Here is a 12286-nt window from a genome sequence, read left to right on the forward strand (position 1 = left end):
GACCATTTCACGCGTGGGACAAATTGTGTGTCTAACCCTCATTTACCTTCCAAAGTTTAAAGATGTGTTTCCAAGCTGTTTTGCACTAAACACAGTTCAAAAATTTTTACCTCCATAGAATCTGCTTATCCCTTCTTTTTCGACTTCCGAATTGAACACATTGCAAATGTAACCTATGCAAATTCAGTCATTAAGTCCTCTATCTCTGATTTTTGTTCAGTTAAATTCAGTTTCACACTAAACATGTTTTGCTGATATGAATAGGGGTAATGTGATTCTTTTTTCATCGCGCAATATTATAAACACCAAAACATGTTTCGGGTTTAATTCAGTTCCGTACAATCATAGCTAGAACGATTAGCAGATGTGAGATATGTTAGATATTTCTCTTTCCATCGGGTCGTTTGACAAGAGTCCAGAGACCTTGAAAGTGATGCGGTGCCCATAGCTATCAGTGCATTGCTAATAGAAATATTTCAAACTGTCTTATTTTCAACAAAATGCGACTTTCAAACTTTGATACTTGAACTCGACCACACCGTTTTCAGTGACAATGATGAACAATTATTTGTCGAACGCGAAATGAATGTTGTTGAATAATCCGCGGGATAAATTCTTTTGTAAATTCGTATTGTTTGTTGAAACCATCCGATAAATAGAGAAAGCTTTGCTCATATTTTTGTACAATGTTATGATTACTCGGAGATAAGCAGCCAGTTCCACCAGTATTTATACAGCAGCGCCAAAACTTCATGCCTTACTTCTTCAAAACGCCAAACTTAGTGGCATCTTTTGTTCTCCTGCGGAGCTGAATTTTCTTCTATTGCGGTACACCGTTCGTCGTGTCGCTCGTAATTTCACTCCCTGCCACGGACTGAGGCCCTAAAAAGGCGATCAAAGGAAGATGTCCTTTGCTACTCGTACATAAAACCTTTATTACAGGAAATTTAATAAACTTATGGGTCGCTCGATGATGAAAGAACACTCCATGGCCCGGTAGTTAACTCTGTTAAGCCGTTTTTCAATTGCCGAGTAGCTCTTTATTAAATACCTATCTCAGATAAAAGCCCAAACATACCATCTACATTCACTTTTTTTTTTTTTTACTTTTTTTTTGCATTATGACGCCCGGTTGAGCAAAGATGACCTGCGAACACCTGAAGCCCTAATCCTGAAAAGGACAACCTCCCTTATTTCGTTTTGAAATTTAATTAGAGATTTGTTCGTGATTCCCGAACACTTTTATTGCAGACTTTTTCCCGCGCCAATAATGAATTCTTTATTTCTCTTTTCATCATTCAAGTCCCCATTACAGAAAGAACTTATGCTACCATCTGATATCAAGTACTAAGGCTGATATAGTCTACGTCCCCTTTTCCCCTGTACAAGTTTTTAGGGGTAAAAAAATCTGTTGTAAGGTTCAGCGTTTAACGTGTGAACGTGCTTCAGTTTTAATTTGCCCATCATCCTTTAGTCACTGCCACAATAACGGATTGTCAAGTGGGCGGGTTCACCATTTGGTAGATAAAGAACGAGTCGCAGTTTAGTACTTCAATGTTGGCTTGCCATTTACAACTGTTGCCATCCCAGTTGAAACAAACTTGTCTGGATACCTAAACCAAAAAACATTAGAATTGAAAAGATAAATAAATGTATACTCATCACGAATATAGTCTTATGTTAGAATTAGGATATGTGTTATGCTGTGTCATAATTAGTAAAAAAAAAATTTTACATAGAAGCCGGTTGAAAACACTCAAGCTTTTTTTTCTCCTATAATGTCATAAAGCCTGTGTTCTCACTGGTACAGAAATGTACGAAGAGGAGCTCTGTTTAGCAGCCCTTATGTAAAATTTTATTTTTGCCTTTGAGGAAGTTGTGTGTTGCGAACTTTCTTCGGTAAATATCTGTACTTACAAACGTTTTCGCTGACACGCGATTGGTTCAAATGTGGTGCGTGGTCGAATATGCCCTTCCCCCGGTGATATTCTCTAAATTTTGAAACATTGCTTACAATGCGATGAAAGTCTTTCTTTAAGAGTTGATTTTAGTTGGAGGGTGTTTAAGGATAAATTTGTTTGTGAAAGGAATAATTTGATTGTTATTGAAGTCGCGGTGGAAAGTCAGCATCTGTTTTCAATGTGATCGTTTTGTTCGGCGCACAGCAATAAAGAAAAAAGAGAAAGAGAGAATAAATGCATTCATTTGGCTTATAAATGAGTGGACTTATATATCCCTCGGCATCATCTGTTATCCGATGTCCACAGCTTTCTTAAAGCTTCGCTCTTCGAAAATCATTCGCTTCTCGGAACAAATAATGTCCATGGCAAAATATCCGAGAATAATTTCGCGCCAAACAGAGGCATTTATATGAATTACCCAGAAAAATAGTGTATTGTTGTAAGAAATGTGATCAGTTCACCTTTCCCTCAGCAACGGATGGATGTTGTCCATTCAGCCACCCCGGTGCATGCGTGCCACACATGTTTTTATTCGGTGATGACTCTGGCATCTTTGAGCCTGCGGCTCCGGTGAAGCGGTACCACGCCTCTTCAATGTAGTTGTCACATGCTGCATTGCCCATACCGTAGGTATTCTTCCTGTCAGCGCTGTCCAGAACTTTGTAGCCTTCACACTCTATTTTGCAATATGGCAAAAACAGAGCTGAAAAAGGTCTGCGCGTGTCCCAGATTCACTTGTCGATCCATAGCAACAGTGTACATTTATTAAAATAGCGGGAATTTTTAAAAAAAAAACCTGTAATATCCACTTTTTAGTTAAAAGGCTGAAGACCACTCAGCACGCATATCAACATCATGGAGGCTCAACGTACAAAAGATAAATACATTTTTGTAAATGAAAACATTTTTTGTGCCCCTGTCAAAGGACCGTTGGTAGAGAAATTAAAAGTTTAATCTTGCTACCTGAATTATTTAAACTTGGGCAAAAAACAGCGTCGCTTAACAATTTTTTCCAATGTTATCATAATGTCACTATGGTTTTATATTTGAGTCCGCAAAAATTCGTGACGAGCGGAGACGTTTTTCAGCAATTTGATTGGATATTTAGACACTTAGCAATCATGTCTAGGTGGAGAAAAACAATCTGGAATTCGTGGTAACCGTCGAGTATTGACAAGAATTTTGTTGGTTGGGGATGGAGATGCCTCTATGAGGATCTGTGATGACCTGCGATGGCTCAAATTGATAAAAATGGGGAGGGAGAAGACCAGCGGAACCTGCCTTGGGCCAATAGTTGTTCTGGGTAATTTAAGACAGCCAAAAATATAGATATAAAAATATAAAAAGACAAAAATGGTTTGAGGTATTGAACGAAAATTATTTGGAGTTAGTTGGAAGCTCGGCTTTGGTTAACAAGGATGCACGAGTTACAGGGGGTGAAAAAAATCATCAAATGAATAACAAGTCCTAGAGTTTAATTTTGGTTCAAGTTAATGACGCATTCGAGTTAGCGAGGGTTCGAGTCATCATGGACTTTTTGAAACGTAGTTCGGAATCTACTAGAAATGTACCTGGAGCCAGTGGAGGGGGGTTTGTTGGGGGGTTTGTCGGCGGTTCTTTCTTCAGCTCTTCAATCTCTCCCTCTACAGCAGTAAGCCGCTCTTTTAGTTCAGAGATCATCGAGCAAGCTGAAAATAAATTACGCAAATAGTCTATGAATCGCTTTAGTGAAGCTAAGCGTTAAATATAAGAGCAACTAAATGGAAAACTTATTTTCAATTTTCAATAAGCCGCCGAGAAGTAAAATGACACAGCTAATTCGTTGTCAACGTTGTCCTAATTAGGAAGAACAGGTTTTTTTTATACCTAATTTTATTTCTAAACCTGTGTTGTCGTGAAAAGCCTAAAGAAAACAATCTTAGTCGCTATTTCTTTCAGAGGGGTTTTTTTTCAAATACAGAGGGTCACAAGTTTGTTATTAGGTATTCATTGTTAAATTTTACCCTCTTTGCATTCTCCTAGTTCCTCCATGCTCTCCTCCAGCTCCTTCACCCTGTTCGATAGCTTCGAAAATTTTCCTCCTCCTTTCCCTCCAAGTACAGGTTTTGCCTCTTCCATCAGAGTAACCAACAACAGGAAAACCAGAAATGCAGATATTCGTCGGGTAGACATTTCCGCTGTCAGATTGTGACAGGTACTCGTAAAAATAAAGTTTCAAAGTTTGTTTGGAAGCCTTTTAAGCCGCCCTTATCATTACGCAAATGAAAATGTTTCGGTGTAGCATCTCGCTTTAATTTGCATCACCTCTATTTTAACTACCATTTACTCGCTCAAAAATTGTTCAATTTATAGAAGATCTTGCCGTATTTACAGCCCTAATCATTCGGGTTCTTTCAGAAAGAATTTCGTTAAGTTTCAAAAAAAATAAATATGTTATTTATCGGTTAAGGGTCGGTCCGTAAGTTGGTGTTTTAAAAGCGGCACAATTCAAAGGAGTGCCGATAGTAGTTTGCCCCGCTTGTTTATCCCAGCAGCAATGAGCAGAACAATGGATTAGCCTTGGTAATTTCATTCTTTAGAATTTTCCTCCACGGTAAAATTTTGAAATTTGGCATGTCGGCACCGAATGGGGCGAAGACTTCACAGTGGGGATACTAAATAAGTTTTTCATGGTTCATTGTTTAGAAGTATTATGCTTGTGAGAAGTGGAACTATTCCATAGTAACTCTTTAAATTAGTCGTATTTCATTTTAATGATAAGCAAAAACAAGGGAGGATTATTTTGATGTTTGAACTTAAAAATGTTTAAGAAGAGTACCAAGGTCGTGTTTTTTGTAGAAATTCATGGAGCATCCTCGCCGATTTCAATTCATTGGCCTTTTACTGTGCAAAATTATGGAATTATGCATGGTGCAAGAGAAAATAATGGAACCAATTATTTTTGTCAGTATGGTATTATTATATGTACGCATCGGGTGAACATCAGCTAAAGACTTCAAACTAAAAACCTCGGCCATCGAGCACTATTGAATGAATTTTTCTTCTTTAAAAGGAGCGTACTTCTGAGTTCTACAACTATTCCTTATAAAAAATAGAGAGTAAACAGTTGCGTCAAAGTTGATGGTCATTCAGGAAGAAAATACTCGTCAGTTTGATAGCTCTATTCCATATGATCAAACACACTATGGAATGTAAAAGAAAGGCGAAATATTAAGAATTCACTGTTTTAACTCTTTTTTTTTTTTTTTTTCAATTTTCTACTTTCAGAGTAACTGTGGACTGAAAAAGCCAAATCACACGGCAAACTAACTTGATCGTGAAGTGCTTTACATTCCAACTAAAAATAGAAATCCATCGAAATATGGCAGAGCTTTAAATTACTTACTTCATAATTACTGCGCATGAAGATATAAACGGTATACAAGACCGATAAAACAGCCTGCGTGCGTATACAACCTGCCTGTGCGTATACATACCTGAAATGATCTTGGTCAATCTGTTAGTATTCAATACTCAAACCTATCACAAAATGAAAGACGCGATGTTAAAATTGACCGAAATCTGTAGTGTTACACATTGATTATGGACTAAAAAAGTCAGTTAATAAGAGGAAACGATCATAATTGACAACCTCTGGTCCTCGGCTGATCGAAGGAATCCTCCAAAGACAAATTGCCAGCCTCGAGTAAGGAGAACGGTTTTGTTCTGTAAGCGGGCGTTGGCCATGAAACGTTTCATCGTCTTATTGGTTGTGTATGATGTCAAGACCGCGGTGATAGGGTAGAATAAAATAACAAATTTTGTACTGACAGTGAAATAATAATCAGTGCACAAGAGATTATAGTTTTTAATCTCTTGGTGTGTAATATCGTTTAATAATTTTTGCGGTGTTTCCTTCTTTGTGCATGTTTTGGAAGTATTATTTTACTTCCTATTATGGTGGAAACCAATTCAAATTACGGTATTGGTTTAGCCTAAAATCAGGTTCGTTACGAATGTATATTTTCAACTCAAAAATAGCAATTTCCGAATTTGATGATGTCCTGGAGCCCCAGCGGCGTATTTTATTAGCAAAACCTTTCATTTTTGCTTCTATTGTGGATTTCATAACAGATTATTAATTAAAACTTGATATTTTCAAAATTGCAACACTAGTATTATTTCTAGGGGTTAGCGTCGGTTGTATCTTCAGATAAAGTCCTTTACGAAATTGAACAGACATAGGATATTATAGTCACACTGCTTACTACGAATATCGCATATCTTCTTAGTTTGGTGGCCTCGAGGGCCGTTTTACATGCAATCGATTCTTAAAGTAGTTAAGGTTACTCCAAGAAAATGCGGCGAAAGGTTGCAACCTGCTCAATAGTGAGCAGTATCACATATATTCCTGTATGTAGATGATTTTGTTTTTAAGTCAGCAACATATGAAACTACTGAATAACTCTGGTGCTGAAAAGTGCGAAGCCGACGCCACAGATCTTCCATTGTTAGATTCTCTCTTGGCCCGTCCTTCTAATGCACAAGCTAGGGCACACATGTAGGCCATCTCACATGTGGCAAGCGAATACTAATAAGCGCTACCCGCGTAACTCATCCAACTTTTGGAATGCTGCGCGACCTTTGCAACTGCTTTTGTCTCGTATTTAGGCCAGTTTGTCCAGGTACTCACCCACGGTCTTCAGGTTTTCGAACGGGCATCCATCTTTAAAAGCGGAGCAGTTTGCGGTGATGCCTTTGAACTCATCAATCAGGCCTTTATATGGGAAAACACCTTTACCAAATACTGGGCACCTTTTGGTGATCTCATCGACTCAGTTTCGGAACCAACGATCTCAAATACGTTAGCAGAGTATTTGATATTCTCATCCTTTCCAACCGAGTGGGGCTCATAGTAGCTTAAGCTGCTTTCTCATCTGCCCGGTCTTGTTCGCTCTATGAGGTGATTTCCGTAGATGATCACGTTCTTGAGACCATCACGAAGACAGGCCTTGCGTTTTCTGAATGAATACAACGGAATGCTTGTGTCGTCGACGTAATTACGAGCAAGCCAAAGACTTCTTCCATTTCGAACTTTGATACCACCTGATGGACTCGCAAGCCAACCTCTGACGTAATCGCTTTTCACTTCCAGGTTTTATCAAACCCTTTCAGGGACATGGGGTGGTCTCTGTCTTCCGGTATTGGGACTTTCGCTGAATATATTTTCCACACACGTTGCCAATTAAGCGCAAAACGCTCAAAGTACTTCTAAATCTGGAAGCAACTCCTATGCACTTGAATCACGTAAAAAGACGTTTTTGTAAACGCGACTGTTTCCAAGCTCCATCATCGTTTCTACCTATTGCTTGCAGTTGGACTTGTCGATGAAAAAGTACGCAACTCTATTATAATATCACATGAAGATGATGGCTCTTTAGTTTGACCATCAAATACTACACGAATTCCGTCGAGATACAGATACTTCAGTGAAACATTGTGTATTTCTATGGCTTACAGAACCGACGCCTTGATGACTGCAATACCACTCTGGGTTCCATGCCATTCCACTAAGCCACTTGTAGCAATATCATCGCTGACCAGGTAATCACCACAAGGGAAGAAAACCTTGCTGTTTGTGGAACCTGCGACGTGTTTAACGATGGCCTGAATAGCAGATATGTCGTATATTTTTCCAACTCCAACAGCGGCAATTAAGGAACCTCCGGGTTGTTTCACGTTGGTTGTTCCAGCAGGTATGTTATCTGATCCTGTCAGATTGTTTGGAGCTGGAAGAACAAGGAGAAGGGAGGTCGTTAACAAAGGTCCTTCCAATTTAAAAGATTTACCGTATAGTTGCTAAGTGACTGGATTGTGCCAGACAGAGCTGAATAACGAAATGCTACGTCACAGGTTTGCGATCAATAACGCGGGCTCAAGCGCACAGGGTTCAAGATTCAGCGAAATTTGCGGAGAAAAAAGGGGCTGGCACTTAAAACCCAGGCATTTTCTTGTCGTTGAAGGAATTTTCCTATTTCCAGTGTTTTTAAGGAGAAAATGAATTTTTGGAATTTTTCATGGGGTGTACAAAGATTTTGGAGGTTGTTCTGTAAAAGGAAGGCAACAGGGGAAGCAAACGCCTACAAGCAACAGAATGGAAAATCAAGCATGCAGACGACTCAAAATCGGTTTTGCCCATCGAAGCCTAGCGCATGCGCAGACCTTATTCAGCTCTGTCATCTTTTCATTGATTGACCGTCAACACATGCAATCGCGTTACTCCAACACAACGTACCATCGTCGGGCATGCTCTGAGAGATCAATTTTGGCCGGCTGCGCGACAATTTCCCGCGCAAAATTTTGCAGGAAAATATAAGAGACAACCACTGTTACACGCAAGTACTGAAAATGACTTGGACTACCCATATGGATCCGCAAAGAAAAACCTACGTTGGGAAATGGAGAATTTAACACTTTTCCTGTTCATGTATCATTTTGTTTTGAATTTTTAAAACGCCATAACCATCTAATTTGCGCTGAGGTTCTTTGGCCTGAAAGTAATAAATCGAGTGGCCTCGTTTCAATGTTCCCACACACGCAGACGTCTGACTGCTGTGTTAATCATATTATCACTCCGAAAATGTATCCGTGCCTCGAAAACCGCATACAGAATTTACTGTGGACTCAACCATATTAACAATAGGCAGTAATAAGCTCTAGTAGTTACCCTCGACTCATCGGAAAGGTCCGCGCACCGACCATCATCGCAGCAAATAGCGAAGCTAGGAATACAATCGAAGCACAACACTATCCACGGTCAATCGATGACATTTAGTCGAACCGCAAGTGTCTGCCCAATTTAGCTGGAAAAATAGTACAAAATGATTCCGCTTTTTCCTTGGCGAATAAATGAAGACTTTCAGGAAACAGAGAAATAGCTCAGAAATGAATGACGACAAAGAGTTCAGTTCGGTTGCAGTTCACTTCATCTAATGCACGATATTTCATAAAACGCTGTTGTATTTTTCAAAATAATTCAAACTTTTACGAAAGTAGCTTTAGATTTCCTTTTCTCGTTTCACAAAATTTAGCACTTTTGGTCATCAAAAGACCAAGTTTTTGATGACAATCTCTCTAATAACCTAGAATTCCGTCGGAAACATACCCAGTAAAAGTAAGTAAAATGCATACTATTTCAGTTGGCATGTAACTATAAAAAAGAAAGAATGAATGATCGACTTCTCTCCGGGTCAAATTATTGGTTGGCAAATCTTCATCTTTAAGCTCAATTTTTACCAACTTCAGACACAAATACTGTACTTTATCACATAAACTGCGGTGTTATACAAGGATTTCCGGCCCTAAGAAAAGCCGTAACAACCCACGTGAAAAAATATCGTATTCTTTCACGTGTGCTGATATAGCCAATCAGCTGCTGATACGTCACTCACCTTTAACGCCACGCGGTCAGGTTGATGAATGAATGGCAAAGCCTCCACGATTCTCAATACCATAGTTAGTAGAGGAGACTGGTTATGAAAGTCGGCGAGCTTCAGAGACCGATGTCTTTGTTTTGATTTTTGCCTTGTCACGTGATCGCGACAGTGCACATTTATCAAATAGATCATGGCGTCCGTCGAGTAGTTTCTTGTTAGTTGTGCGATATGTGTTAGGTTTCTCCGTAATTTTCATCAGTATATGGTTGTCATTTTGCAAGAAATATAAAAGATATGCCAGGGGCTAATTACTCAGTATTTGGCTGTGGTTCGTGCAGAAGAATGAAGGGAATTGGTATTTGGAAGTTGCCTGTGGCAGAAGACGAATCTCATGGAACATGGTGAGACGAATGGCTTGGTGAGATAAAAAAGACAAGAGAAATTGATCATAACTTCAGGGAACAGTTGAAGAGCGATAGAATATATACCTGTGAGTATATGTCAATACAAGCTGTTTGTCGGAGCTTTCTCGAATTAGGGCGGCTAAAACACTAAAAATCCGTATCGCTCTATTTATAAAATCCGGCAGTTTTTGATGATGTTCGTATTATTCTCTTCAGGTTAGTAACGTAGTAACAAAACATTTCCAGTTTGACCTTGTTTGCTTTTTTACTACGCTCTGCCGCGCTTTATTGTGATGAATTGGCGTTTTCTGTCCCATGTTCTGTTTCCCAAAATGCTTTCCGGCAACACTTCTATCCATCCTCCGGTGAAAAGAAATCAAGATTGCGCCAGGATCACACAGGTTTTGTTCATGTTTTAAAATATTATTTCTTTTAAGACTTACCTTGGAGCGAAGATGATGCTTACAAACAGAACTACTCCTCTGATCATGTTGAAACGCTTATTGAGAAACACTTTTCAAAAACTCGCTGAATCCAGTGAAGAGGAGTTCTTTTATGAAGCAAGAGTCAGAACAAAACTTTTTAATGTCAGCCACTGAGGTAAAGATGATGTAAACCTGCATCAAGATGACAACTGGATTAGCTCAGTTTGTCAAGCCATGATCTCATTCAATCAAACTGTTTTTTCTTCCACACTTCTCTTATAAATATCAAAGCAGTTTTGCGAAGTTGTCTATTGAGTGCAGTGTCTTAAAAAAAATCTCTTAAAAGTAATAAGTGATGGTAGTTTGATAAAGGGGATGATTCTTTCAGTAGCAGATTTAAGCGATGATAATGCAATTACAATGGTTTCAATTTCGGCTCTTAAGGTAGAACGCTCTACTTCTCATTTAGACATTTATTTGTTTTAAATAAGATTACAGGAAGTTATAACAGGTGCATTTTGGTTCTGTAGTGCTATACTGTGTTATCTGTCACTGATTTACTTTTCAACCATTTCACGCAAATTGTGTTGGACAAATTGTGTGTTACATCATTGACAACAAACTTTAAAGATGTGTTACAGCTGTTTTGCTGAACACGTTTGAAAATTGTACTATCCATGGAATCTGCTTCACCGTTGTTTTTCGACTTGCAATAAAAGATATTGGAAATGAAAATTAATGACTTCTTGAAATCTATGGAAAATTCAGTTATTCAGTACATTGTCTTTGATTTTCGTTCAGTTAAACCTGGTTTTATTAAACATGTTATACTGGTGTGACTAGGGTATGTGATTCTTTTTTTATCGGATATTATAGCACCAAAATGTTTCGGGTTAACCCAGTACTGCACATCATAGCTAGACGATTAGCAGAAGTGAGATATACAGAGATGTTTCTCTTCCATCGGGTAGTTTGAAGAGTCCAGAGACCTTAAAGTGATGTGCTCGTATACCAATGCGCTGCTAAAGGAGATATTTCAAACTCTTCGTCTTATTTTTACAAAATGCGACTTAAACTTTGATCATTGAACTCGACCATACCGTTTTTAGTAACAATGATTACCAATTACTTGCCGAAAGCGAAATGAATATTGTTGATTAATCCTCGAGATAAATTCTTCTGTAAATTCGTTTTGTTGCTGAAGCCATCCTATAAATACAGAAAGCTTTGCTCATATTTTGTTACAATGGTTTGATTACTCGGATGACATGATTCAGTTTTAATTGCCCATCATCCTCCAGTACCTGCCACAATAACAGAGTTTGCAACTGGGCGATTTCACCGGCTTGTAAACGAAGAACAAGTCGCAGTTTCGTAATGTTGGCTTAAAGAAACAATTGTCGCTAACCCAGTTGAAACAGACTTGCCTGGATACCTAAACCAAAAAACATTAGAATTGAAAAGATAAATAAATGTCTACTCATCACAAATATAGTCTTATGTTAGAATTAAGATATATGTTATGCTGTGTTATAATCAGAAAAAAAATTTGCACAAAAGCCGATTGAAAATACTCAGTTTTTTTTCTCGTATAAAGTCATAAAGCTTGTGTTCTCACTGGTACGGAAATGTTAGAAGAGGAGCTCAGCAATAAAGAAAAAAGAGAAAGAGAAAGTAAATGCATTCATTTGGCTTAGAGATGTACGCGTATATGTGTTCTTCGGCATCATCTGTTATCCGAAGCCCACAGTTTTCCTAAAGCTTCGCTCTTCGAAAGTCATTCGCTTCTCGGAAAAAATAATGTTCGTGGGCAATTATCCGAGAATAATTTTGCGCCAAACAGAGGTTAGTGTTCATATATATGAATTACCCAGAAAAAAAATTTTATTGTTGTGAGAATTGTGATCAGTGCACCTTTCCCTCGGCAACGGATGGATGTCGTCCATTCAGCCACCCTGGTGCATGCGTGCCACACATCTTTTCATTTGGCGGTACCACGCTTCTTCTATTTCGTCGTCACATGCAATGCCGCCCAAAGCGTAGGTATTCTTCCTGTCAGCGCTGTCCAGAACTTTGTAGCC

The 12286-nt window shown here is 38.7% G+C and overlaps 1 protein-coding gene and 1 pseudogene across 1 annotated transcript; both read right to left on the reverse strand.

The window, feature by feature from the left end:
• Positions 1-1456: 1456 nt before the first annotated feature.
• On the reverse strand, positions 1457-5652 carry LOC131797102 (oncoprotein-induced transcript 3 protein). Its single transcript, XM_059114721.2, has 6 exons — positions 5593-5652; positions 5438-5480; positions 3965-4138; positions 3533-3649; positions 2423-2637; positions 1457-1613 (listed from the first exon to the last, which is right to left on the reverse strand). Exons 3-6 carry the CDS (start codon positions 4131-4133, stop codon positions 1497-1499), a joined length of 618 nt encoding a protein of 205 aa, XP_058970704.2. The 5' UTR covers positions 4134-4138; positions 5438-5480; positions 5593-5652; the 3' UTR covers positions 1457-1496.
• A 1059-nt stretch (positions 5653-6711) lies between these two features.
• LOC131797062 (uncharacterized) lies at positions 6712-12182 on the reverse strand (annotated as a pseudogene).
• Positions 12183-12286: the final 104 nt, after the last annotated feature.

The sequence above is a fragment of the Pocillopora verrucosa genome, chromosome 9, assembly GCF_036669915.1.
Source record: "Pocillopora verrucosa isolate sample1 chromosome 9, ASM3666991v2, whole genome shotgun sequence".
Lineage (NCBI taxonomy): Eukaryota > Metazoa > Cnidaria > Anthozoa > Scleractinia > Pocilloporidae > Pocillopora > Pocillopora verrucosa.

What these genes read in the sequence shown, in the direction of transcription:
- LOC131797102 (XM_059114721.2), bottom strand. Translation starts at nt 4,133, where the DNA reads ATGTCTACCCGACGAATATCTGCATTTCTGGTTTTCCTGTTGTTGGTT. An exon ending in ACTAGGAGAATGCAAAGAGG is followed by an intron (nt 3,650 to 3,964) that starts GTAAAATTTAAC and finishes ATTTATTTTCAG; the next exon opens with CTTGCTCGATGATCTCTGAA. An exon ending in CCCCCCTCCACTGGCTCCAG is followed by an intron (nt 2,638 to 3,532) that starts GTACATTTCTAG and finishes ATTGCAAAATAG; the next exon opens with AGTGTGAAGGCTACAAAGTT.